The following is a 24445-nucleotide window of genomic DNA, read 5'->3' as shown; positions in this document are numbered from 1 at the left end:
GTTGTACAGTTTAACTTGTACATAAACAAGAAAGTTATTTATACAATATTACTGAATCCGATGATCAGCCTATCCCACAATGGCTTGTTATCATTCCACTTGTCATTTGTCTTTACTCACGAATGGAAGCATTTTCCCTTGCTAAACAGCTATAGAACTATTCTTCTGTTTCTATTTCTACGGTTGTTTTGAAATTTGGCAACTGTGGGTTGTGCCATGGTTTCCTGTGGCTCAGTGGTTGCTCACAGACCTTGCGTTCATTGCCGAGTTGTGTGCAATTTCACTTGCCTTGGATTATGTAGAAGCTAAGTATTACACTAATTGTACTAATTATACTGACTCTGTTAGCTCTTTAACACTCCTGAAATCGCTTAATAGGAGTTGCCACCCGATTCTCTTGGGTATTCAGAAACAACTAGCTTTATCGTTCGTTTCTATTCAGTTTTCTGGATTCCCATCCCTGATGGCATTCGTGGGAACGAGCTTGCTGACATTGCAGCCAAATCCGTCTGTTTTAGCATTGTCGCAGCCTTGACCGTCCTTTATATGGACTTTCGACCTATCATCAAAGCAAGGCTTCACTCCAGTTGGTGGTCAGTTTGGAGTGAGCAACATAATAACAAGCTTTTACAGATCAAATCCTCTATTGTTCGGTCATTTAGTTTACGTAGTAATGGGAAAGAGGGATTTGTCTTGTCTAGGCTCTGTATTGGCAACAGTTTCTTTTGTGAGGAACTGATCCGCCAATTTGTGGTGTTTGTGACACTCGGTTCACATGTTACTTTCATGCTATCGCTATGACTGCCAGCGGTGGCATCATTTTAGACATGTGTGATCTCGAGATTTACCCCCTGACGATGGACAGTTTCATTGGCGATGGGTGACACTGTCCAGATTGATTGTGTTTTTACCCTTTAAAGGGTCATTGGTATTTTTAATTGTATTTCATTTTTAATCTGATTTATGACCATTGTTTCGGTTTTAGCTTCTTTTCTTTTTACCTTTTTCGTATTTTATCTATTTTTGACTTGTTAACGGTTACTCGTTGCTTTGCGCCATTAAACTTCAGTTGACGAAACCAACCAAATATCTATCAATATTTAATTCATAAAAATTATATATTGTGGTTTAAGAGGCTTTAATCGACTTTTATTGATTGATGAATCATTTTCTCCTTGGGATATCTTGCAAAACTGCTACATAGGTTCATAATTTTATTTTTAGCATGTTTTAAAATTTGTCCGAAAGGAATTCGATATATGTTTTATTTCAAATAACACGATGCTCACATACAGCTAAATGTAACCATCAAACAGAAATTGTGCAATCTATATTAAATTAATTAATAATAATTATGTTGGAAAAGAAAAAAATATATAACTGCTGCGGGAGATAAATCGTTATTTGGTCGGCGAAGACCGAAAATATAGAGCTAGCTAGCTCCCTGTTAAGGGAATTGTATCTACATGTACTCAAAATGCTAATGTCCGATGTGAATCCGCTCAAGTTAAATGGTTTGTAATATTCGAAATCTATAAACGTTCCTGGTCAAATATCTAAAGTTCCCGATTAATAAGCGTTATAACAATCACAGTTATAGCTTCCCAAGTTTATAGCAAACCAATAATATATATATATATATATATATACTGTCTTCTGGCGCGTCGCGTTGGTTATATTTATAGGCTTGAGGAGAGTTTCTCGAAATCTCAGCTTACGCAACAATATAAACGATACACCAGTGTTTAGGTACACTCGCATATTGTTGATTCTTATACTCGAGAATTTTCTACCATTTTAGTGAATAGGCGGGAATTTCGCAATACAGATAGATTTAACAGTGTAAGTTATGTACATTTGTAAATATATATTTAACTTAAGCAAGCATCGATATTAAAAAATATATATATATATATGATATTAAATCCGTCACAACACAAACAGTAACTCAATTAGACTTGGTTTGTCATTCGTTAGCTATTACTACCTAATTGGTTTGACTAGACATAAAAATTTTAATGAACAAGTTTTTAGATTTTTTTTTGCTTTTCTTTTCAATTTCGATGACATACAACATTAATTCTGCATAGAGAAATACAAATTTTTCTTAAATTTGTTTACTAATTAGTTTGCATTTATTCTCACGCATTAGTATATTGCAAAATTTTTGCTTGGGGGGTTGATAGTGTATATTTAAGTTTTCTAGGGTAGTTATGAAAATGTTTATTTTATGTAAACATTTCTTACATTATTTGTTTGGATTTGACATTTAGGTCATCGCTGTTTTCTCGTGTGTTTTACAGATATAAAAAAATCATTTGAAGTTAAAATACGTTTAAAAATACTGATCTTAAAAAATCAAATTCATGCTTGAACTTTCCTAAATGGAACTCGTATAAGTCACACTAATACTTTTTTTTTCCTATTATATATATGCGATTAAACGTAATGAACAAACCAATCTTTTGATTTGTTTCTTACATTGGGTAATCTTTCGGTTACATCTGTGAGAAAACATATTGCAGATCACGTGAGATTTCCCAAAAAAAAAAAAAGTACTATCAAATATTGGTACAACCTTTGATTTTATGGTATCTAGGATTTTTGACCATGAACTTAGCACCCTACTTTGTAGGAGGGACCACATGGTGCTGCGTTCATCACACTTTAACGACTGAAGCGTGACTGCTACGCAGACAGAGGAACGAGAGCGGTGACCCACGTAGAAGCACATCTTTGCGCCTATAATAACTTTTGTTGTGCAACACTTTGGTAAAAGAGAAAACTGCTCTAATTTCTCACGCCAGGAAAGACAGAACAGCTGTAGGTTACCAGTTTGCCCGTTAAATCTAAAAAGAATTTAACAACAGGATGCTCGGGTCGTTAGGTTGCTTATCAACGGCTATATGGTGCTCTGATCTAAAGCAAAAACATTATCATTATTACACTATTGTATTCAGTATTCGAGCAAGCTCAGTTCTTGGTGGTAACGACCGAGCAGAATGCTCCAACGAAATGATAAGCTGGTGTAATTTTACAAATTATGCTTTAAAAAAGAACTGCCATATATGCTGAAATTATAGAGATTGCTGTGATAACGTTTTTTTAATCCATCACAATGATGAAGCTACGTAACGTGAAAGACGGTGCACCTTATATAATGTTTTCATGAGTCATTCTTGAAAGGAAATTACAAAGTGTATTTTATATTTTCGATAAAAGGTTAGTTGTGAAAGACAAGGAAAAACACGCATAATTTCTATAATGTGTGATTTTCTTTAGCTGTATACAACATTTATCAGTTCGATTATATGTAGCCTTCAGTGACAAAATTGTGTTTGTATATACGAGATGTTTAAACACTCAAGTAATGTGTTTGAAAATGACAGTGTACGTATAAAAACGAATCTGAAAGTGTGTTGTATCATTAATGACGCCCAAGCGTAAGAGCTTACAAACAAAATTAATATACATTTAGCTGAGACTATGTCGTCTTTTTTTTTAAGCATTATCAGAAATATCATCAAGACTTAGCAAGCAACATGTTTGTTCATGTGTAGTTTTCGATAACGTAATTTTATCATAATATACGCGTGTTATACTGTGTGGTACATCTGATCAATATCTACGAGTCCCACGGGAAAACAAGGCGTATGTTTACAAGCACACACATGCGTATATACATAATCTCTTTCATGTTTACTAGACAAAGGTAGACTTTACCATAGCCATGTGTATATCTTTAACTTGTACTATGATCAAAGAACGGTAGGGATACTTTCATTTAGCATGAATTTGTTCTCTTTCTCCCACGCGCATACACTGTCTTTCTCCAGTAGAGGGCGCTTTTTAACGATGAGAGTTAAGACATCGTGTTTTCAGGTTTCGGTTCTTCTTTATTGATGATCTCTTTGCAGACTTTTTTTTTATTAAAATTCTGGGTTTTCGAACGTGAAGTAATGAAATATAATAGATCTATTAATATTTCATGGATGATAATTAACGTGAGACTTCTATAAATTAATCTCTGGCCTGAGCGAGAAGATTCAGGAAGTGATTAATTAATCTTCACACGGAATTCTGACTTTAAAAGTTAATAAGATATCTTAAAACAAAAACAAAGGATATTTCACTTAAGTTATTCAGATCTTGAATACAGATGACTTTGGATCACCTCTCTTGTGTGACGAACAATGGAAGACAGAAGGCTTAAATTGTACTTGTCAGAGTCTTGATGTTGTTATAATGTCTACTGTTGACTGTAACCGGCTTTCCTCCATGACAAATGCATTAAACTCGAAATATCATCATTATAGCGGTTTCGCAGTGTCAATATATTGACATTTATTGCTAGTATAATGATTCAGACCTTAAATCATCCGTTTGCTGAAAATTATTTGTACTGTTTTGAGTTCTAAATCATTTATTTAATACTAATGGCCTTTATAATGGGCCACACAAGTCTTATTTGCTAATACGTTACTTACTATATTGTTACATTGTCGACATGATAACACTTGAGTTGAAGCTAGAACTTACAAAAAAAAATAGTACAGTAAACATTAAAAAAACTTCGCTATGGTTAAAGTACACACAGCACATGAAAAAGACCATAAACAATATTTTACCATACAGTAAGTACAAGAAAAAAATACACTGTACGATTTGTTAGTGTGAGGTGCTACTTAACTTGGAATTGCATTGGAACTTCTGTTTATTCCACTGTCTTATGTTTCATTATCCGTGTCTTTAATGCAAAATTATGGTCTTATACATAAACCATTTTTCGTATTCAGCAGAGAGCTGTATGTTGAGAAAATCCGTTCATAGTTAAGCATTTTGCAAGACTTTCCTTTCACCTTGCACGTGGTTTTCATCAACGTGGTGACAGCGTGAGCACGTGACAATCACCAAGAAATATTACATACGCCCTGTTGTGTCGTCACTTGGAGTATAAACAATGCTGTCTTTGTGTAGTTGAAGGCAAAGAAAAATTAATTTAACTGATGGAGGTATTGCGTCTACTTCTTATTAACAGTTTGTTTGAATTTATGCACAATGGGCTATCTGTGCTCTGCCCACCACGGGTATCGAAACCCGGTTTCTAGCGTTGTAAGTCCGCAGACATGCCGCTGTGCCACTGGGGGGGCCTCATTAACAGAATTAAATTTTTATATTGCATGTAAAAGTAATATATTAAACAAGAGAACGTAAAACTGAAAACAAAAATGTTTAAGATACTTTTACGGGTAGTATTAAATTTCTTAAACGCCAAAAAAACAACTACACGTACAAAATTAGTTATACTAATTTATAAATTAATATAACGTGCCAGCGAACAGTTTTGCATTATTCAAATAATGATCTACGTTTCATTCTTGAATGTGTATTTAATTTGATTTCATTTAATTATTAAGTGAAACATATCTGAAGCATTAAGATTGTCAAAAACAAAAAAATAAGAAACCCCACAACCCTAGTACTTATGAAAGGTTGACCTTTCTTCATCAGAACAAGCCCTTGTTATAGTTTCTTACTTTTTTCTTGGAGTTTCTGAACACACTCCTTAAAATCACATATAAAGTAAATGAACTATTAACTCACGGTTTAACTTGTTTTTAAGCAGAAAAATGGACCACACGATGTCACATCATTTAATTTTTCTCGTTAGCACAAACATGGAACTGCTAGTAGCCATTATTCAGTTAGCTATGACATGCAATGTAATACTGATACATTGTACGTCACATATGCAAATAACGACCTTAGCTAATATTTATTTGAACTTGAGTGAAAATAAAGGAGAATATAACGATGTCATCTACACCATATCTGCTATCACCAATATCGAAGGCGTTTCGCTTACTTACCAGGGCTCTTCAGGCCGGCTGGGATACGACAGGAGGAGTGGTGGAGATGGTATTTATATCCAATCAAAAACACCTTAGTTGTGAAAATAAAAAATATTGAGCGTACAACTTAAAGGAATTATATGAAAATTGGAGGCCAAGTTGACAGCTACACTTACAGCATTGATAAGAATTTTACAGCAATTATTCATTCATTAATTCAACTTGAGGCATGATGGTAGGTAAAACAAAATACGTAGCCTAGCTGTAAAATTCTTATCAATGCTATAATTGTAGCTACCAGTTTGACAGCCAATTTTGATTTCATTCCTTTAAGTCGCACACTGAATCCTTTTTGGTCGCATCTTTCTTTCACACTTAAGGTGTTTTTGATTAGATATCATGACTTTTTGTCAATAAACACCAACAAACCACAGCAAGTAGGAAAGTGGCATTAGATAGCAACAAACATTAGCAACCCTATTATTCGGAACAGACCTTTACTTTACAGAACCAACCAGATTTTTTAAAATATATGGTGGTGGTTTTTACTCTCTAAAACAGTGTTAGTAGCTTCCTTTATAGTAACGTCATGGAATTTAGATTAACAGTTTCTTGTCATCACCCGCATATTCCCTGTATCAAGCATCATTATTTACGCTAACTGCTTAAGCTAATATCACGTGACGCTAAACGCTCTTTAATTAGGAGAATGTAATAAAATTTAGCAAATTTGTGATTAAAAACTGGCAATGAATAATGAATAACAACTCACTGGTATGATTATTTTAAAAACTTGAGCTAGAAACTACTAATCTAGTTTCCTTGGCTTAACCAATACTCACGTATCTCCACATGCTTTCACCCTAAATGGATGGATTGCCTTAAAATTTGTATGTGAAGTAAGGATCCAGTAGAGCACATCCACTGAAAATATGTGATGATTTGGAATAGTCCGAGTTACAGAAAGTGGAAAATCGCTAAAGTATCACTCCTGTTGATAACACAGTGTGACCTGCAAATTGTTTTGGTAGTGATAGTTTAGCGATTTTCAACGTTCGGTATCTCGAACTGCGGTAATCCAAACTATTGCATATTTATAGTGGATATGCTCTACGGGACTCTTACTTCACATGTCAAATTTCAAGGCAATCCATTAAAAAATACCTGAGATATAATATCTCCAATTTTGATTGAGTTTCTTCTTCGCACCAAAAGTACGGAAACTTTGTTTGATAAAACAACATACATAACTTTCATGATTTTTTTTTCAAATTGATCTTTTTAACATACAATTAGGAGTCTCATTTGGTGTAAATATATGCCACATGTCCAAAGTTATTCAACAAAAATCGCTCAAATTTGACCAAAAGTTTTGCGTACGCCTACGCAAAAAAGTTAAGTGAGCTATGGTTCTAACATTTTTACTAGACCTTCACCTAAAAGTAAAAGTGGACCGTTTTTAGTTTTTTTGTCATTCGGATTAAAGAAGGATGATTTAGAACACCAAGAACATTTAGGTGAAAGGACGTGCATACAAAAAATATTGCTTAGGCCAAGCAAACTAGTTTAGTAGTTTCTAGCTCAAGTTTTTAAAATAATCATACGGGTGAACAATTATTACTGATTATTCATTGCCAACTTTTCAGCACAACTTTGCTAAATTTGATAAAATCATCCTAATTAAAGAGCGTTTAGCGTCACGTGATATTAGCTTAAGCAATTAGCGTAAATAATGATGCTTGATACGGCTGTACAGGGTGCATGCGGATGATGACAAGAAACTGTTAATCTAAATTCCATGGCGTTACAATAAAGAAAACTGGTAGCGACACTTATTGCATTGATAAGGATTTTACAGCAAATACTCATTCATTAGTTAAATAGGCCGCATATTTTGTAAGCTGTACGATCTGACGAAGAGCGCTAGCTCGAAAAGAAGGATGTTCTTTAAATAAAAATATAAAAAACTTGGCAATTGTTCAACCTGTTATTTAATTTTGATATTTTCGTCGCTTATGCAATTTTAACTATCTTAGTCTTTTTTTCGTGAACAAGATTAAATTGGTGAACTCTAATTTCTATCATAGTTTCAATCAATTTTATTTAAGTCAAAGCAAATCAAAATTAGATTTATAATTTTTATAAACATCAAATTAGGTAACATAAGATTTTTTATTATTGATATTATCTATTTATTTTACATATTTAAACTGGGGAACAAGTAAGCTAGCTTTTTTTTTTCCCTAAGCTGTTAAGCGACCACAGCACCAACAGCAGAAGACTACATTAGTTAGCAATTATAAGATCTTATTAGATAAAGTAAATAAACAGCAACCTTAATTAATATTTATATGAACTTGAGTGAAAGTAAAGAAAAATGTAACATGTCAACCACAACATATCTGCTATATCCGATGTCAACAAGGCCTTTCTCCCAATAGCAGAGCTACTCAGGCCAATTGGAATAGGACACTAGCGTTCAAGCCGCTATTTACCAACATACTAGTACAAATACTACCTTTAGCCTAACATTCCTTACATTTACCTCAATCATTTATGAAACTGAATGTGAAAGCCAAAGTATAAAACTTTATATATGGGTATTTTTACTGGTAAAATAACCATGCCTTTGAGACAGAGTCAGTAGTATTTGATGAAAAATTTAAAAAATTTTGTTAAAAATCTAAAATTTGTTTTATAATGTAAATGTTTCAAATACAAAAGTTTAATGTTGGGCACTTACACATAAAAGCCAAATATTTTATATTTTATCTTAATCTCAGAATAAGAATGTGGATTTTCTTTTCGCCCAAAGTCAGTGATGGGAATTATCTATTGTTTTTGTGATTTAGTTTCCACACTCAGTTCCTGTAACAGCTACTACACAATTTCTAAAGTAAAATCTATGAAATGAAGTGTTATCTTTGTAATAATACTAGTAGTAGCAACTTTAACAGTAATATACAAACAGCTTAATTTTCAGCATTTGACATATCTTTCAATATTATTCTTCCCCATTGAGTCAGCAGTAAGTTTACAGACTTACAACACTAAAAATCCAGGGTTTGATTCCTTACAATAGATAATCACTGTATGGCTTTGTGCTAATAGAAAGTTATTATCACTAATTGATAAATATCAATGCTTTACTTACTAATACAAACTTTAAAAACATTACAAAGTAACTATCAAAATATTTTAGTTCCAAGTAAAAAAACCAATATATTACCTATTACAGTAACTGACAAAATGGCAATTATTTACAATGTTGTAAAGAGCAATAAAACGTTACCAAATATCAAAAGTAAAATTATTTCAATCAACCCAATATTTCAGCAATATTTACTTTTTTTTACTCAATCATAATATATAATTTTTCAAAATATAGAATCATATAAAACAAATATTTTGATTTTTTTTTTGAAATCTACAACTTAAGGCTTAATTAAGTATCCATAATTTGTCATATCAGTACAAATGACGATGTTATTAAGTACTGGCACTAGAACTAAGTAAGAGTAATAATATTTATATTAAGCTTTATATCATCTGCCTAATACTTTTCATTCACAATAATACCCTTTATAGCTAAAACTATATAAAGATAAATAAACACTTGACAGTTTTCAAGCTAAATATTAACAAAAGGTTTAGTAATTACAATGTTTACATTTATGAATTGAGTCCAGATGGGAAACAGTTTGGCTATTATATAAAGTTAGAAAACTACCATGTTTGGCTGTAAGCAGGATTATGATGGATCTAAAACTGGTGATTTAAAAATATTGATAAAATAACAATTCTATGGCGATTTGTTTATAGAATTTTATCAAAACCAGGGCATGTGAATAAATAATATTAACTGTGTATATATTATTGCTTCTTTATCCGTAAGAGCTTCTGGTGCATTTTAGCTCTAGCTTTATCATACTGTGTGGTGAATGGCACTGTTAACTACAACTTTTGAGAATGGAGAGCTTAGACTATGTAATAGTGACATCTGAATGATTGTATGTCGCAGGAGAGACTAAACAGTTATTACAATAACATTTCCTGTGTGTGTGAACAAAATAAACACTTAGTTGTTTTTTTTATAACTTTGGTTTGCTTCCAGATGGTATTTCCTCATTCGTCATGAAATAATTAAATTCATATAGTTAGATTCCATTGTATTTTGAAAGATGGCTTATAGACATGCACTTTGATATATATAAAATAGATACATGGAGATAAATGCATGTATAGGTGAGAAGTAACATTGTTGTGTTAAATTAAAATCGATGGATAGTCAATTAGTGGACAGATAGTCAGATAGCTCAATATAAAATATATTAGCAAACACCCAGATGGATGCATGGAAAGTGGCACCCAAGTTTTATGTGCACTTTGTTTCAATGCTTATTTTATTATATCTCTAGACAGTATCTATTGGCACCTAGCTTACTATCCAAAAATATCCCTGGGAGGTGATGAACCTAACAAATATTCTACTGCATACCATTGTTTGTTTATGTTGGCAACAGTTTTGTGGTAATTACATGTAGGGTGTTGATTTTGTTGTAACATGAAAAGTTTTTGAGTAGGCAGATGGTGGGTGTGATCTTCCCCTCCCCCCCCCCAAAAAAAAAGAAAAGAAAGGAAAAACTTCATAAATTTCTATTCAGCAGTACTGAATTTTTTTTTTTGTTCAAAGCTTTGTTGTTTGTAGTATACTACAAGTAAGCACTGTATATACACTTTTTCACACTATGACTTGTGTGATGCCCATGAATGCACAAATCACTTTTTTTTAAAGTGGTGCTGTACAATGTCACCATGTGTTCCTTGTGTGTATAACTGACAGTGTTGTGTTCAGACTTTCTATAATGATAATTGTGTCAATGCTTGGATAATCTTGTTCTACAACCACTTACATCTGCAGTGAAGGACATCTCGAAATATTGTATATATTCTTAGGATGGTTTTTTAGATTTTGCAAACAGCTTCTTATAAAACACAAGATTGTGCCTGGTCTTAAATTCTGTTAAGTTTTTTTACTCTGAGCAAGAGTTCTAAACAGCTATCTCTAATATCAGGAGAAGAGAGTAAATAACTGTTTCTGTCAAAATCTAATAAAGAGTAACACAACACTAGAATATACAGGGTACCAAGGGCAAAAGTTAGTATATGATTGTTACGCTTAGTATTATACGTTTCAGGGATGGTTCTAAAGAAAAATATTTGGAACACAAATGAAACCAATTTAATTAATGAAATGACTATACAAACACTTTTGATCCACCTTGTATACATATATTACATTTTATTAGACTCTGTTTCTGGAGAAGACTTGGGAAGAAAGTATATAGGTTGCTTATAGGATGTATCTTTATTCATTCCTACTTAATACTGAAATTTTTTTTGTGTTGTAGATTTTGCCTTGGCTTTTTTTAAATGTTTTTAAACATTTAGCTGTCAGGTGTCATATAAAAAAAAAATATCTTGTCTGATGCCTCCTAAAGTTTCATTAGTTAATTTTCATAACTTAAGTTCATGAGTAAACTATTTGCTTATCAAAAATTATTTCAGAGTAAAACCTTAAAATTTACTTGTATTCTTCATTATAATTACATCTACGTTTGGCAAAAGTGAAATTCATAAATTATGTGGAACAAAGATTCAAAATAAGGCATTTATACACTTGTAGAATAGCTTCATAAAATATACTTTGAAGATAACCTAAAGAATTGAATATATCCTATTTCTTCAGTTAAATTCCAATCCATTGGCAAAATACTATGATGTAAGCAATTGAAGAAGAACAATAGAAAGGGGTAAGGCTTCCATTCTTACATACACACACACCTCACAAGCTGATTGGTATCTTGCATATGCTGAAAATGTCTTGGTTAGAGATGAAACATTGTTTGATACTACGTTAATGTTACCTGTTTGAAACTATTTTGTTATTTACAAAGTTTGTAGGTTCCTTATGTCATACAAAGCAATAGATTGTACTAGGTTAAGTTGTTGATCAATTTCTTATGAATTTTAAGAAAATATCTGTATACCAAGCTTACTGGTTTTATTATTATTTGTTTGTGAACTTTTTTTTTTGTGGAAGGACAGCACTGAATTATCTTTGCATTTAAAATTATAATAGGTGATAAAATAGAAGCCTAATAATAAGACTAATATCATGTATTTTGTAAATAATAATATATGTAGTTATAATTGTATACTTTTTATTTGCAACAGATCCAAAACTTGAATTCTATCACCATGAAATTGTTTATCCAAGAGTCTATTCTACAGATGGCAGGGAAAAGAGAGAGATCAGGAGTGAGGTAAACTTGTTATCTTTTTGTTTTCAAATAAAGAAGAAGAAAAAAATTGGGGATGCAGTAAGCAGATTTTATGAACAATGTTCACTTTAATCTGTTTGTACAACAGAACCTTCGTACTTATAAAAGCAGCTAAAAAACATGGAAAAATTAAGCCTTGTTGATGTCTGAAATAAATCACAGTTTAGGTTCATAAACTGTAGGTAACTAGGGTTCCATGGGCTAGTTCTTGGGGTTTTTCATGGATTGATAGCTGTTATATGGTTAGGAAACCCTATTTGTAATGTTACATTTTGGTTGTTGTCCATGACATTATGAAGATTTTGAAAAGGGGTCTGAGACTGGAAAAGGTTTGGGAACTGCTGATGTAGAGTACCTCTTGTTTTTATTTAATCAAAAGTTGTTGATAAAAAATGCTTTTTGAGAATACATTCTGATATTTTTGCTTAGTTTTTAATTTAAAAGAAATGTAGATATGTTTTCATTTTCCATATTGAAATGGTGATTTAAAACTTTTCTAGAGGATATATATACCAATGCCTCTATTGATTGTTTTAAAGTACTTAAAAATGTATGCATGTACTTGCAATTTGTTAAATGCTGTTTATCTTAAATATGTCTAGGGTTATGCTGTGCTCTTCCACTAAGATTTGTTGACTTTAAGTGGATCTGATACAGTATATCTTGAAGTTTATTCTAAGGTTTGCCTTTGTAGGAATTAAAAAGAGAATTTTAGAGACCAATTGAAAAAAAAATTAATATCTTACAGCACCTGCACCTATGATAAATGTTTGAATTGCCAAAGGCTAGTAAGTAGTTAACTTTATTATTATTATTTATTGTGGGGTTTCCAAGAGCAGGCAACAATACTGATGATATTCATATGCAGGCAACAATACTGATGATATTCATATGCAGGCAACAATACTGATGATATTCACATGCAGGCAACAATACTGATAATATTCACACTGTGCAAAGAGGTTTTGATATCTGCAAATTCTTCTGTGAAGTGAAAGGAGGTTCCTAATTTCATGAATGTCTGTATATATGTTCATTATTGAAGTTTTTGGCACAGCTACAAGACATTATATATTTAGGGATGTAAAGGTGTAATGAAACTAGCTAGCCCATGAAGCTTTGGTTATACGGTGTTACAAGAACAAAATGTGTTTGTAATTAAATTAAATCTACATAAATATGTATCACTTTCCTTTGTAGTAGGGTTCCTGTGACAGAAAACAACACACCTTTTCTTGGTGTAGCATTCCTATGTTAGAATTCCTAATAACAAAAAAAAAGTATAAACCACATTTATATGACACGTTTGAATATTCGCAATAAATCCTGATGATGCATCTAATTAATTTTTATAATATGTATTTAGTATGGTACCATAGTTTAGCATGATTTGTGAGAAAATTACATACACTGTAAAATCTGTTTTGCTATGTTCTACTATGCTTCTATTTTTCTATTACATCTTGAATATTTTTATTAAATATCACTGCAACAGCCTTTTAGCAACTCCTAAATACAAGAAGGGGTCAAGTGAAGTTGTATTTAAGTAAAAAAAAACTAGGCAATTCTGCAGTGCAATGTAGACAGAAACAAGGTTAATGAAAGCAAGCTGAAATTTTTGTTTTGAGAAACTAAGATTCTGTATAACATTTTAAAGTTTTAATTACAACATTACTAATTATAGATTTCCATATAGGTTAGAGACCCCCATATTAGAGATAATTTTAATATTGCCCCATAGACTTGCACATATTTCTATTTTAAAACCAGAGGTATTTAAGTTCCAGAAAATATATGTCATTTGAATTTGAGTCAGGTATTTAATTCAAACCCATAGAAAAGAGTTTTTACAAGTGCATCTACATGAACCTATATTACAAAATTCTAGAAACCTGATCCAAAATCTTCCTGTTGTTGGGCTGGTAATATTTTCAGATGTTGCTTCTGTCACTAATATTCTACTAAACTAATTTGACAACATGAAGGCAAACTATCTGTCACATGAATTTGTTTATTATTTATGAGATTTTAGGTACTTTGTAATTTTATACACTACATCTTGTCAAAAATGGAGTACATCTTAAAGATACGCCCAATGTGAAATTGTTACTTTATGTGCAGGATTGGGTGACTGTAAGGGGAGTTTGGAGGCCACAGTGTAAAAATTCCAATTGTACTGCCATAATTCTTTCCTCGATTAAAAACTCATATACAGTGTGATATTTGGGTTTTAACACTTTATATATAATAAGCTGGAACCCATATTTTTGCTCAAAACCAATACCTGTACTTTATAGAAAGCAGAGTGTGAGCACATATATAATAAATTTGTATACATTATCTATCATCCAGATAGCTTGTCTCTGGAGTTGTGCATTTTTCATGTTTTCTATTTTATATTCAGTGTATAAAAATACTGTATGATTTGGGTTTTTTTTCTTCCAAAACTGGTAATTTGTCTTTCTTAATATACTGTAAAAAACCTTAATAGTAAATTATTGGTTTAGAGCCAAGATATAAAAATCATTTTTAAAATTGTAATAAAAAATATCATTAGGTTAAGAAAAGGCCATGATAATCATTTCTCAAAGCATGATAAATAGGTCATATTGTAGTTTTCTCAGATCATTGATTCACCATAGTAAAATAACAATGATCTGAGGTGGGAAAAATATTGTAAACAAGTCATAGTAATTTTATCTATTTATAAATCATATTTTTATAAAGAAATCAGCAAATTTTTCTTTAATACAGGATTTCTGGTAGAAAAAAAAAGCCTACTTTCCTTAATTTAATAAACTACAAACTTTTTCCTTACTATGGGGTTTCTAGTTTAAACCAGTATACTTTCCCTTAATGTATGGTTTCTAGTCGGAAACATACCTTTCCTTAATACTTTTGTAGTACTAATTTGAATATTTTTCTTTTATAGGGGGGTTTCTATAGTAGAAAATAACATACTTTCTGTGTCACAGGATTTATTGTTCCAAACATTAAGTTCACTCATTAATTTATAGTTGCTGTGCTTAAGAAATTTTAAACAAATTAGCATTTAACCAATCTGGCCTTACACTCGTAATTTAATTAATGTTTATTCACTGGTCTGGTGTGATAATTTATGTTTAATTCATTCCATTCATTGATAAGTAATATTATAAAGTGGACTGTTGTTATGACGTTTGAAGGTATACTAAATTTTTATATGAACTTTGATTTTAGTAGTCTCATTATTGTTACAAATATGCTTCTTGGTGTTTAATAGAGCATGGTTTCCATTAAGTACTGAAGTAATTACTATTTTAAAGGGTTTTGTGGTATTTAATAAGCTTTTCAATTGACTGAGGCTAGTTAACGTGACTTGATATAATATGTAATTTATATACAAGTCAGATAGGGTTGACTTATTTCTTCTGTTGGTCGATTTGGATTCAATTTTATTAATCTTTGATTGGTTAATATATTTTGACATTATACTGTCTCATGAAGCAATGATATTTGTGTGCATATTGATGTCTATCGTATATTGTGTATGCACAGTCTATATCTACAGTTAGAAACTATTATGACTCATTTTCATAAGCATGCTAGTGAAAGTAGTCTTTTGACTTTGAGCCAACTAAGGCTTGACTAATACTAGTATAGCTGTCTTCCTGTTACAGAAAATAAAGACTTGACACTGCCCCAGACTATATTCTGTATAAAAGCTTATATGTTTTCATATTTTGTTTTTGCCAGCAAAGTTAGGTATATGGAGTAGTATTAACTATCATTACTTTAAACCTATTATATATCATTTATGAGTATTTTTCACCGCAAGCTTGTAGAACTGCTCTGAGTGTTTTTTTTTCCTTCTCCCAATTACAAACTTTTAGCTCGTATCTCTGTCATCTCTTGGCCGATTTGAGATCTAATTAAAAGTTTTGGACTGGGAGGTCAAATCCTTTAGATTGATGTATTTTCACCACGCCAAAGATCTCATAGATTAATTTATTTTAATCCTGTCTAAAATAATTTCAATTTGAGGGTAGGCTGGTAGAGATCGTGATGAGTATTGCTTGCGCACAAAAATATAGCTAATAAAAAGTAAAAAAAAAGGTATCGTAGATTAGTTTACTCTAATCCTGCCTAAAAGAATTTGTGCCGCGGCTATTCAGGATTCCTCCTTTTTTCTTTCTTTGCCATTTATTTTTATTTATACTCCCCTTCCTGGGAGTTCATTTGTATTTTTATATGTTTCTATTAATTACTCTTGCTATACTTTATCATATACATATATTAAATAACATTCTTGTTACAGTGAGTGGTTTGGTTTGTTTTTGAATTTCGCGCAAAGCTACACGAGGGCTATCTGCGCTAGGCGTCTCTAATTTAGCAGTGTAAGACTAGAGGGAAGGCAGCTAGTCATCACCACCCACCGCCAGTTCTTGGGCTACTCTTTTACCAACGAATAGTGGGATTGACCGTCACATTATAACGCCCCCACGGCTGAAAGGGCGAGCATGTTTGGGGGGACGGGGATTCGAACTCGCGACCCCCAGATTGCGAGTTGAGCGCCCTAAACACCTGGCCATGCCGGGCCTTAGGCAAATGAAGACCTCTTAATATTTTCCAAAACTTTTTATAACGACTTATATTATTAACAGATCTCATTCCAGGATATTTAAAGTTGAAATATGTCTAAGAAATATCGGTGTATATTAACTTTCATAAATTTTAAATATTTGGCGTTACTCTGCAATTTATCATCTACTTCTTAAGTTTCAGCACTTAAAATAGTTTACTTTGTACTATTACAGTTACTTTACTATTTTTAGTATTGTGTAATTATATTAAATGGTACTTTGTAAAAGTTCATTAATATATATTGATGGATAATATAGTGATGTAACTCCGTTGACCTTAATAATAAACATAGGGTTGACATTCTATCCCTATTCCCAGTGTAGCTTACCATTTTCAGTTGTAGTGAATTAGCTTGTCATTTTCGACCTTCGTAATTCACTGTGAATGCTATAAGTAGATGTGGGCGGTAAACGTAAACTCGTTATAGTATGAATCATCTTGACCACCAGATGTCACAGTTATGTTTTTACAATTTTGTTAAGGGACCGTTTAAAATTAATTTTGAGTTGACTTTAGATATACAATTTTTATTGAGCTGTGGTGGTAGATAAACCTAAGTTAATAGATATGTCAGTTTATCCCTTTCTGGCCTAGAATGTTGTGGTGTTTCAGTTTTATTCAATTATGAGGTTGTTCTTTAATATGCCATAAAGGACAAATCACAATTTGAAAACCCCACCTAAATTCCTTGAGACACGAAGAATAGACAGCAAATATGAAGTAATTTGTTTGAAACCAAATTATTTTATTCACGTTTTCAGACATCTTGCAAAAGAAAGTCTCATCAACCCTTGATATTTTAATGTGGTTCGCAGTGATAATACGAAAATTTCTGACGACAGTTTAGCCACTCATTATTTATACAATATCATTAATATTGTACAGAAATTTTCTAATTTTTTCCCCAATGTGTCATTAGTTATGCTGTTTTTTCTATTTCTTTTGTCAAATTTATGAATATAATATGAGTTTTAGTACGTAAAGGACAAGGTACAGTAGAATTAACTAGAATCGTTCAAATTTTCTTTGTTTTCAAAATATCATGTTGCAAAAACTTAAGTGAAAACTTTACGTTTCTGTAAAACTGATAATTTGAAAATGTATATTGTACATCATGATAATCTTACCATTCACTGCGCTATTTATTATTATTATATTCAGCTTAACTATCATTTGTTTTTACCAGATAAGGCTTTAGAAATATAATAGCAAATAAAGTGTTAAAGGGTGTTAAAGGAATTCTGTTTATTATTTAATGTTCCATCTTGTATTTATTTTTGTCTGAAAGTACTTGTTTATCAACAATATTGAAGTTTTTAAGCTTTGTATGACTCATTTAAGCAACGAGTTTAATATCATTATATTGTAATTAATCCTTTTCTTATATTTATGAATTATATTCACAAATATGGATTAATTAAAACTTGGTTGCCACGGGATTACATGCACATTATTCAAAAATAAGACCACGAATCTTAATTTATTTTAATGTATAAATTGGAAGTGTTAGTCGTTCATGACGTTCATTGCAAGTAAGAGTATCTAGTTTAAGTCTTGTATTCAACTTAGCCAAGGTCATCCCTACCCATTTCTAACTTCCCTTCATTTGACTCGAAGACTGACAGTTTATTCTCCTACGTTATCCGCTCTCATCATAATACGAAAGATGTTGTGAATATAGAACTTTTTTTTTTGTATAAACTACTTTTACTAATCGAATAAACACTAATTTTAATATTTTCATTGTACCAACCACGTCATTGTCGCCGTTTAAATGAAGCTTTTATTAGTCTATACTTCGTGTTCATAGACGTAAAGGGATTTTTTACATTAAATTATTATATGTTTCATTGAATATTGTTATTTATTAAGCATGATAAATATTAACAAGAAAAAAAATAAGAAAATCAACCTTTATTGATAATTTCAGGACAAAACTTTGTGAGCAGTATTAGAAAATTTAATAATGATATTGCAGTTACTTAGAATTTACTGTAACCAATATAATATATATGCATATTGGTTGTCGTTTTTTAAATTGTCTTTCATTTAATTATAATGGTGTAATATAGCAAAAATGTTTTCTGACATTTCAACTTAATTAGAATGTGTCAAATACAACTTGTACAGTGGTATGTAGTTAACAGGGACGTATGGGCTAGATTTCGACGACAAAATATATGAGGCCATTTTAATAAAGATAATTTCTTGGAATTGGAATAAAAGAAGTATTCGTAGTGTTAGAATGGAGTAAGTGTTTAGATTTTTTTAATGTGTGTATCCAGTATGGAGGAAAGTCTTTGTACTTACAATCTGAATTGATAAATGGTTTATCAGGATACTACAGCTATGCAGCTGGAATTTGAGATGTCATTGTGTTGGTTTGTTGCTGAATTTATCGTTTTTGAACCCATTTGTCACGAGAAGACTTCATCACGTGCATAGTGGTTTATTACGTAAATAAACTATACCATTATTATGGGCCATCAACGGAGTACTTTTCTATTTTAATAATTACTTAGATCGATAAACGTGTTTTTCTGTATACAAGTAAATTAAGAAGGAAACTAGGCAGAGTTGTGTGAAAAGGAAGCTATGTTCTGAACCCCTCCAGCTTTTTTTCTTCTTCTCTACGTGTCCTACAAATGGTTTAAGGTTACCTGAACTTATGTAGTTCAAAGCACCAGAGTTGTCGTCCAAAGAAAGGTCTACAAACTACCAGTCTGCCAGAGTTCGCCCCAACGTATTGATTATCTCAAAAATTGTCATAACAAAATGAGCATACCCATTATTCCAAGACTTGTGTTACGGAAACGTTGTAAGTACTACTACATTGCAATTATCTTGCCATTCAAGATTTTACAACACTTACGTATAAAATGAAATGTTACCCTCTTTGAGGGAAGTCTGGGAGTTTTTGAATGACTGAAAATCAACCACTCGCGGAATTAAATAATTTTGTTACCTTCATAAAATTATAACCTTACAATACCTTAGAGTTTGGGTTCCAGTTTCAAAAAATTTTTTGTGGGGGTGGATGGTTGTAAGATTTGATAACAAAGTATTTTGACATTGGTATCACTAAGTGTGGTTAATACCAATTTAGGCATGAAAACTATTTTTAGATGGCTAAGTCTTACTTCTTATAATGATGTGTGCAAACTTAACCATAAAAATATTCTAATCCACAATATAATGGTACACGTTTTTTCTCACGGGGCTATTTGGGCCGGAAAAAAAAAGATAATTGGCTAAACTTTTTTTGCATTGATTCTCTCAACGTAACGGAACTAAATCCGGGGTCTTTCTGAACCTACTGAAATTCCACTGGATGGGAGGATATGTTGAATTTATTCAACGTATCGATGATGGTAATGTAGATAGTAATTTTGTTCTTGAACCTGAAAAACATTACGAATCTTTTAAGAAAGGTTGGGCAATAATAATGGGCAATAAGGCCTGTCAAGGAAAAACTTATGGAAAAAAGTGTATCATCGTTATATAGATGATGTGAAGCAAATGTATGATGATGGAAATGTAATTGATAAAAAACATTAGGTTCTAGTCGCATGCTTGAGAAGTTGAAAATGAAATACCCCACTGCATTGGATGTACCTTGAGAGCGAGATTCGTTCGGCATTCAGGGCCTTTATTGCAAAATATAAAGAGCAGCAAATGGCCAACTTTTAACTCGTATACGTTTTCCAGATGTGCTTTCAAATATCATCAATGATATTCTTGATGCAAATGAAAACATTATTGCACTAAAGGCATGCTATGCAGTGGTTCTGGAAAGATATGAGATGATAAAGGAGGCAAACCCCATCGAAGAGTTCCCTGATGAAAATAAAATAAAAAGCAAGATCAGCCAAATCAAACAGAAAAAGGAGGAGGAAAAGCAAGAAGCTGAAGGAGGAGCCTAAGGAGGTGTTTCATTATACATTCTGTACTTGTTCTAAGAAGGAAAAGCAGCTGAAGGAGGAGCCCAAGGAGGTGTTTGATTATATATTCTGTACTTGTTCTAAGAAGGAAAAGCAGCTGAAGGAGGAGCCCAAGGAGGTGTTTGATTATATATTCTGTACTTGTTCTAAGAAGGAAAGGCAAGCAGCTGAAGAAGGAGCCCAAGGAGGTGTTTCATTATATATTCTGTACTTGTTTTAAGAAGGAAAGGCAAGCAGCTGAAGGGGGAGCCCAAGGAGGTGTTTGATTATATATTCTGTACTTGTTCTAAGAAGGAAAAGCAGCTGAAGGAGGAGCCTAAGGAGGTGTTTCATTATACATTCTGTACTTGTTCTAAGAAGGAAAAGCAGCTGAAGGAGGAGCCCAAGGAGGTGTTTGATTATATATTCTGTACTTGTTCTAAGAAGGAAAGGCAAGCAGCTGAAGGGGGAGCCCAAGGAGGTGTTTCATTATATATTCTGTACTTGCTCTAAGGTCAACATAAGTATACATCCTCCAAAACAACAAAATCGTAAAAGAATTGTCATTTATTTTCATGAAAGAAAGCCGGAAAAAACGAAAGAACAAGAACATAAAGAGAAAAACGGCCAGGAAATTGCAATTTTCAAACGATCGTAAGATTTCGAGTATTTATTCCTAACAAAATAAAAACACTAATAAAAAAAAATATTTTTCGCCGTTCTATTTTAGTACTAAATGCCCTATTTCAGTGTTCAAACTCCGCAGTTAACGTTCCGCAGAAATCGGTAATATATCGGGAAAGTTTGCGACCCCGAGTTATGAATTACGTGTTAAATAACCTAAATTAAATGCATGAAGGTCACGTGAATTAGTATAAGACATTAAAGATATCTACAAATTACATCATGAGACTTTACGAATAGACGGTTTCAATTTTTAGAAAATGCAATTTCATAAGTTTCACGTATTAGAGTTATTTAAAAGAAAAACAGTCTAAACCTATTTCATTTACTGTTAGTTGGATCGACTTGTCAGGATTGATATTTTCAGCAAATGATGAAAACAAACGCAAGTTTTCCGAAGCCGGACTTAATGAAGGCAAACTCAGCTTGAGAGTACTGAAACCGATCTTTATAAAGGCAAACAATGAACTAACTTTCCCCCCTGAAAATCGTAAAATGGCACAAATATTTGTTTAGTTTGTTTTTTGATAGAGGGGAGGCAAGGAAATATTTCACATCAGTGCCTGTGATGCTTGCTGTCGTTTGGTATTTATAATTCATAATCGTATTGTTGACACTAGCTTTTGAGGGTACATAACTGTTTAATGCATGTCAAGTATAATATCTGACTCCTCCCTCAAGAAAAGAAAAACACACTAGCAAACAAAGAAGCCTAGTTTCTATTGACAGATCATTGTTAAAGCAAGGTCACAACATGAAAAAATCAACAACTTCATATATAATATTGTTCGTGAGATTAGTAGTTGTTGATAGTCGTTTTCAGAACAAGCCTAGTTTCTATTGACAGATCATTGTTAAAGCAAGGTCACAACATGAAAAAATCAACAACTTCATATATTATATTGTTCGTGAGATTAGTAGTTGTTGATAGTCGTTTTCAGAACAAGCCAAGTTCAAAAATTTAAAAGCATTTTAAATTGTTTTTTGACATGCGAAAATTTCCAGTAAGTTACTTTGTGATGATATGACGAAATATAATTTGGACGGAAAAATTTTTCATAATATTAACTTAGATATATAAATGTTTGAAGGTTTGATTTAATTGTTAATAACTTAGTTTTGTATATCGTTTAGATTCAGTAGTGTTTTGATGTTACTTAACTTGAAACCAAGGGCGCCCGCAGAAAAAAAAAAGGGGTGGGTGGGTCAAGTAACTCAAGTTTGAAAAAATTATGAAATCGAAATAGTTTTCTTCTATGGAAGACTGGAAATCGCCAGAATCCGAGGAGGGGGGGGGCACTATACCACCCCCCACCCGCGCGGGTGCCCATGCTTACAACGGTAACTTTTGATGACAAGAATTACACTTGGGTCGTGTAATTGGACGTATAGTTTTCAAAAGATCAATAGACGTGTTGCTAAATATCCAGTGACAACGCATGTGTTGTATAAATGTTTACACTTTATTAAGTACGAATAGGCTTACTTAAGTATATTATATCACAAATTCCTATCCGAATGCCAAAAAAGTGGGTATTAATATAACATGCGGGGATTTTAACATTTACCAGAATTTTTCATGTTTCTTTTTATTAACTCTCCTACTTCACCCCTCCCATGTCTTTTCTCGTAACTTTCAGTCTCGTGGCCCATTAATTCAGGTTCTTACACTCGTCATTGTAACTTCGATTTTAGGTTAGGTCAATGTCCTGAGCACGAGTTGTCCTATTTATGTCTATACAGAATTAACGTATACTTCAATATCAAACAGTTTGATGTATTAACATCGAAGAAGCTGTAAAAGCGAAACGTTGGTAGTAATAAAAAACAAACAAATATATTTACATCTGGAGTGTAAAGGTCGTTTATCTGAACTTTTATTACAATGTGTGACAGAATAGACTATGACGAATTTAGTGTAACGTATAAGGCGTTTCAGCAAAACGTTTGTGTATGTTATGGTATACGCTTCATAAAATAGTAATCAACTTTGTAGGAATTCTTTAAAAGTTAATGATTGGCAAAGTATTTTTATGTAGAAGACACATTTCGTCCGTGATTTCCCGAACAGTAAAACATAAATGGATATTACACGTATCACAACAGGTATTACGAAATAGTTGACCACTGCCATTATCGCCAGGTGAACACAGTTACTTAGTTGACATGATGAAGTTTTAAAGTTTCTGTTGTTAAACTCAAAGCTATATAATGGGCTATCTGAGTTATATAAACTCCATTTTTAACGTTGTAAAACCTTATTCTTACCGCTGAGCCACTAGGGTTGTGATGTACTTAGAGACTAATATCTGAAATGTGTTAACTTCAACTAAACACGCGTACAGTGTGGTATTTTCAGTTAAAAAACCGATTTCCCGACAAGTATCAGAATTATCAGCAATAACAGCAGAGAATCCAACGAGGAAAAATTACAGAAATTCTTATAATTAAAAATATTTGAGCTAAGTATTCATTTTGTATGAAAGTAAACAGATTGCCCATACTTTTGGTGAAACAAACAAATATATTTTTGGCAAAAAAAAAAGAGAAAGAAAATTCCAAATGCATGCCCATGTGCAACAACAGACAGTCCTCACTCCATGTTATGCAACTGTTAGTTTTGAAGGCTTCCTTTTTGCAATACAGAAGAAAGAAAATACTTGGGTTCTAAACACCAACTTGCTCTTTTTTGTCCAGTGGAAAATGTAACCTGATGACCTCTGTTTCCTGATAGCATTGGTCAGCAGTCAGATTTAGTTTACATCAAAGATATTCCAGTTCTAACTTGATTCAAAATAACATAACATGATGTTTTGGGACAACATGGGATCTACCGTCCATCTTGGCTGTCCTATCCTCTAAACTAAAACTATTAATAAATAAATAAAAAAATCTTAAAGCCATTCATATACTTATCTAGCTATCTCTTAAACTCACGTAAATTAACTACCTCCTAAACATCTGAAGGCAACCCATTCCAAAGGCCAACCACCCTGTTAGAAAAATAAAACTGTCTTAGCTG

The 24445-nt window shown here is 32.3% G+C and overlaps 1 protein-coding gene across 1 annotated transcript in view; it reads left to right on the top strand.

Annotated features, from left to right (window-relative positions):
* Positions 1–24445, top strand: part of LOC106463069 (zinc metalloproteinase-disintegrin-like daborhagin-K) — a 45866-nt gene that overhangs the window by 14806 nt on the left and 6615 nt on the right. The window contains exon 2 of the mRNA XM_022390476.1: positions 12090–12178. Coding sequence (XP_022246184.1) covers positions 12090–12178 — 89 coding nt within the window. The remainder of the gene's footprint in view (positions 1–12089; positions 12179–24445) is intronic.

Source organism: Limulus polyphemus, unplaced genomic scaffold (genome assembly GCF_000517525.1).
Source record: "Limulus polyphemus unplaced genomic scaffold, Limulus_polyphemus-2.1.2 Scaffold1317, whole genome shotgun sequence".
Lineage (NCBI taxonomy): Eukaryota > Metazoa > Arthropoda > Merostomata > Xiphosura > Limulidae > Limulus > Limulus polyphemus.
The sequence above is the reverse complement of the archived record's forward strand: the minus strand, read 5'-3'. Positions and strand labels throughout refer to the sequence as shown.